Here is a 5,152-nt window from a genome sequence, read left to right as displayed (position 1 = left end):
GTATTTTTTGTAAATAATTATATCTTTCTCTCTGGTATCTTTGTTGGTATTTTTATAATCCAGTATTGGGTATTTTGTATATTGTGGGTTTGGATGCTCTCGATTTTTGGTATTTCTTTTTCGTGTTGTTTTTTTTATGTTTGTTGGTCTTCAAAGCTTTTTTTGGTTTTGGGTTTGTCTTTTCTCAGTTTTCTATATTTTTTGTGTGAGAAGATCAATTTTTTATGTCATTTGTTGTTTTTTCAACTTAGTTATGACTTTTCTATATAATTTTTTTTTATAGTTCAGTATTGTAAGGTTTGTGTTTGGCTTTGTTATTATCTGTAATCTATAGATTTGTAAGAAAATATAATTTTTCTTATGATCCAAGGTTGTATCTTTTTTTTTTCCTAATGTAATGTTGGTTTTTGTTTATGGTTCTGTGATTTGCACATGCATTTTTGTATTTGTATTTTTTCTGTAAAGTTGGTTTTTATTAGTTAATGGGGCCCCATCGATATGGCAGGGTAATCCTCACTTAGATTGCCATATTACAGTTTGTGGTACTTTCCACAAAAGATAATCGGATTGGGTTTTGCAACCATTCGATGTGAATAGCTCTTTGTTTACGCATGTTGTCAATGTTTGCACGATTCTAAGTGCCATTTATTTATCCATTTGATATAAATGCAATGGATGGTAATGGTTTTATTTAGCATTATTGTGATTTACATGTTGTTTGGTTGTTGTTTTATGTGAATATATCAATTTATCAATTCTGTTACATTGCTTTGTGGTGTGATTTTGTTTGTTCTAAAAAAAAGAAATTTTCTGTTTTTTTTTTCAAATAGTTATGGCGTTTTTATAGTCTTTTTTATGATGCAGCATTGTAAAATTTGTATTTGGTTGTATTATTATTTATGATCTATAGATTTGTGACAAAATATGATTTTTCTTATGATCCAGTGTGGAGTTAATTTTTTTAGGTACAATGCAGTGTTGTCGTTTTCCGTTTATATATGGATAGTATGGTCTTTTTAGAGGGGCTGCAGGTTTTGCTTTTTTTTTTTTTTTTTCCCTTCCGCCTTTTTATTTGCCTCCATTTTTTGTGTTTTGACTTTTCTATCATTTTATGTTTTACTTTTATGTCTGTTTACATAAGGATAGTTTAGTCTTTTTAATGGGACTCTATCGATATGACAGGTTAATCCTCACCTGGATGGTCATATTGTAGTTTGTGGTACTTTCCACATAAGGCAATCGGGGTTCGAGTGGAGTTTTGCAGCCATTCAATGTGAATGGTTCCTTGCAGCTACGGAATGCTTTTATATAGCATTATTGTGATTTGCATCTTATTTGCTTGTTGTTTTGTGTGAATGTGTGAATTGGTCAGTTATGTTACATTGGTTTGTGCTGTGATTCTGTTTGTTCTAAAAAAAAAGAATTTTTGGTTTTTTTTTTCTAATTAGTCATGGGTTTTTTATACTTTTTTTTTTTCTTATGATCCAGAATTGTATCTTTTTTTCATAATGTAATATTGGTTTTTATTTTTGGTTTTATGATTTATACATGTAATCTTGTATTTGCATTTTTGCTGTGAAGTTGGCTTTTGTTGGTATAGATAAAAAAAATTTAAATCTGTTCTATAGAGCTTGAGTTATGTAAAGTTAATTTTTTCTAGGTATAATCTGTTGGCTTTTTTGCTTTCATATTCTTGTAAAGCTTGTATTTTGGTTGTATCATTAGTGATTTTTTTCTTCTTTTTCTTTTCTTATGGTTCAATTTTTTTCATGTGTGGTGTTCAACAAAGAGGTATTTTCTGTTTGTTCTGTTAACAGTGCAAGATTTGGGTTTATGCCTTCGTTTGTATGTTTTTTTTGTATGTTTCAAGATTTGATATGTAATATATGTTCTATGGTGAATAAATACGTGGCGATAGAGGTGAACTGTAAGATTGTCATCCTCTGTGCATTCCATCCGTTTTTTGGGTGTTTTGTATTTTCTATCATTTTATGTTTTTCTTTTATATCTGTTTGCATAGGAATGATTTGGTCTCTTTACCATGCCAATGTCAAAGGGCTGCAGGTTTTGTTTCTTTTTTTTTTTCCTTCCTCCTTTTTATTTGCCTTCTATGTTCTCTCTCTTTCATCCGCTTTTTCTTGGTTTCACTATTGGCTGTTTATTCTTTTCCTCCTGCCTTTATTTTTGTTTTAGTATAGAAGATAAAACTTGTAAGTATATGAGCATTGCACAACCACGATATGTACCTTTTTTCTAAACCTTCAGTTCGCATTACTTGCTTAAAAAATTTAACATATATTTTCTATACATTCTAACAGATAACTATATTTTTGTTGATAATAGTTGTCGAGCATATGTTGAAGTTAATGATGGTACAGGACAACTAGCAGTAGTAGTATTTGGTGAAATTGCATAAAAAATATTAGGTTATTCAACGATTTATTTCATGAATCATACTGGCAAGGTAATATAATTTTTTTTATAATGAAATTGTGTTATTTTTATTTCTATATATATATATATATATAAACTGTTTTGATATTTTGAAGACTTCAGACACTACAAGCAATATAAGGTGCTGCAAATACTTTTTCGCAGCGATAGAAGAGTGAAATCCTGTCATTAATTGCGGCGAAACTAATTATATTTGCAGCGAAAAAAATCGCCGCAAATAAAATTTTTTCGCAGCGAATTTTTCGTTTTGCTGGCGAATTTTTTTAAAGGCGCAACAATTGCGACGGACTGTCGACGCGCATAAATTGCTGCAAATAAGTATTTGCAGCGATTTTTGTGATTACTAGCAGCGATGTGAGGCGCCGGGAATGGCTCCATTTCTTGTAGTGAGAGGTACCTGTTTCCTGTTTCCACGGAAAGTCCAAGCTGGTAAGAGTTGTCTTGTAAAACTTTCCAATTTCCATCAAAGTCTAATTTGTACGTTCTGCCTTTTTATAAAGCCTTGCAGCTTGCTCTTTTCCTTGCACAACAAACCCACCATGGCTGGTTTTACTTCTTTTCCCTCGGCCTCAGTGCTAATTTGGATTTCTTCTCTCTTGCTGGCTTCTTATGCTTGTGCATCAGAGGCAGTATATTATTCGGTTCCTTTAGTGAACGGGCTCTCATGGTCATTCTACGAATCTAGTTGCCCTAAGCTTGAATCCATCATCAGAAAGAAGCTCGCCAAGGTTTTCAAGAAAGATATTGGACAAGCCGCAGGCTTGCTGCGCCTCCATTTCCATGACTGCTTTGTCCAGGTAACACAAATCTAGCTAGCGAAAAACTGTGTTGAAAAAGGGTTCAAAGCATATATAGAATCTAGCTAAGAAAACACGTTTAGATGCTACTTGCCCAGCAAAAAAATAAAATAAAATAAAAAAAGAAGAAGAAGAAGAAGAAAAGTAATTTTTCTGAGCTTTTATCGAGATTGCCTTTTCTAGGACTAAACTGGTTATTGGATTTCTCACGAGAGAGCTGTTTCTGAGCTTTTTAAATTTGGTTGCAACTAATTTACTTAAAAATGGATGGATGAAATTTTCGATGCAGGGATGTGATGCTTCAGTCTTGCTTGATGGATCAGCTAGTGGTCCGAGTGAGAAGGATGCGCCTCCGAACCTCAGCTTGAGATCTCAGGCCTTTGAGATCATCGACAACCTCCGTGAGCGCGTCCACAAGAAGTGCGGATGTGTCGTCTCTTGCGCTGACATCGTTGCTCTCGCTGCTCGTGACTCTGTCTACCTGGTAATTGAGTTCTGCCTTCGGCACAAATTTCACTTAGAACGTAATATCATTTATGTTACAAATTATAGTACTGGTGGTTATGAAGGTTAGGTATTTGCACGTACACTAGACTGCATATATATGCAGAAATTACAGTATTGGTAGTTGTTCCTGTCTCCTTTACCTAATTCTTTTTTGCTTCCATGGAAGAAATCAACGACAAAATTAGAGTCGCCGACTAGATCATTAGCTTATACGGTTTCAAAGTTATGACTTTTGGAAGCACCACCCGAGTCTTTCTATTTTCAAACACTCATGTCATCATGTCAGCATGCATCCTCCACAAATTGTACATCCTTTAGAGAATAATAATTCTTTCTTCACATCTGCATTAAACCTCTTTTTCCATGAAAATTGCTCCACAGTCAGGAGGCCCCGAATATGATGTGCCATTGGGAAGGCGGGACGGGCTAAACTTTGCAACGAGAGAAACAACATTGGACAATCTCCCCGCACCCTCAAGCAACACTAGTGTCCTTCTCACCGAGCTGGCTACCAAAAACCTCGATGCCACCGATGTTGTCGCCCTCTCTGGTGGCCACACCATTGGTATTGGCCACTGCACTTCTTTCGCTTCTCGGCTCTACCCGACTCAAGACTCTACCATGGACCAAACTTTCGCCAAAAACCTCAAAGAAATCTGTCCCACATCAGATTCCAACGCCACCACCGTGTTGGATATCCGGTCGCCCAACAAGTTTGACAACAAGTACTATGTTGACCTTATGAATCGACAAGGCTTGTTCACATCAGACCAAGATTTGTACACGGATAGCAGGACAAGGGAAATTGTCACTAGCTTTGCTCTTGACGAGGATCTCTTCTTTCAGCAGTTTGTGACATCCATGATTAAGATGGGGCAACTCACTGTGTTGACGGGCGGGGAAGGGGAAATTCGTGCCAATTGCTTTGTGAGGAATTCTGATAATGTAAACTTGACTTCAGCTGTGGAAGAAGAAGATCAAGAGGCTCATTCTGAGTTGTAAGATCAGCTTAATTAATTCATGGTATATCATTTTGTAATTCCATTCGATCTGGGTGTTCGTGTTTCCGAATTGTAAGGGAGTTTATTACTTGTCTAATAGTATACTGTTTTACTTAAGTATCTGGCAATTATGTTCGATTGATTTCGTTTTGAATTATTCTTTTTATTTTTATTATTTCTTTTATAGTAGTTGCTGGGTAAAGATTAAATGCATGGCCGGGCAGCTATTCCAGTTGGAAGTTGGCCTGAACCGGCCATCACTGTGATCATCTTTACCAACAAACATAAAACAGAAAAGAAAGCTAATGCTTTTGCCAGTTCTGAATATATTGACTCTATTGTCAGATTAGAATCGATGAAGATTGTACAAGTGGTAGCTTTCCTTGTACTATT

The 5,152-nt window shown here is 35.3% G+C and overlaps 1 protein-coding gene across 1 annotated transcript; it reads left to right on the top strand.

Moving 5' to 3' along the window:
• Nucleotides 1–2,968: 2,968 nt before the first annotated feature.
• LOC109011394 (peroxidase 12-like) lies at nucleotides 2,969–4,913 on the top strand. Its single transcript, XM_018992575.2, has 3 exons — nucleotides 2,969–3,251; nucleotides 3,541–3,735; nucleotides 4,140–4,913. Exons 1-3 carry the CDS (start codon nucleotides 2,994–2,996, stop codon nucleotides 4,758–4,760), a joined length of 1,074 nt encoding a protein of 357 aa, XP_018848120.1. The 5' UTR covers nucleotides 2,969–2,993; the 3' UTR covers nucleotides 4,761–4,913.
• The last annotated feature ends 239 nt before the right edge of the window (nucleotides 4,914–5,152 follow it).

The sequence above is a fragment of the Juglans regia genome, chromosome 6 (assembly GCF_001411555.2).
Source record: "Juglans regia cultivar Chandler chromosome 6, Walnut 2.0, whole genome shotgun sequence".
NCBI classification, from domain to species: domain Eukaryota; kingdom Viridiplantae; phylum Streptophyta; class Magnoliopsida; order Fagales; family Juglandaceae; genus Juglans; species Juglans regia.
The sequence above is the reverse complement of the archived record's forward strand: the minus strand, read 5'-3'. Positions and strand labels throughout refer to the sequence as shown.

Excerpts from the sequence above, each read along its gene's own strand:
- LOC109011394 (XM_018992575.2), top strand. The coding sequence starts at position 2,994 with ATGGCTGGTTTTACTTCTTTTCCCTCGGCCTCAGTGCTAATTTGGATT. Across the intron at positions 3,252-3,540 it reads TCCATGACTGCTTTGTCCAG|GGATGTGATGCTTCAGTCTT; the intron begins GTAACACAAATC and ends TTTTCGATGCAG. Across the intron at positions 3,736-4,139 it reads CTCGTGACTCTGTCTACCTG|TCAGGAGGCCCCGAATATGA; the intron begins GTAATTGAGTTC and ends ATTGCTCCACAG.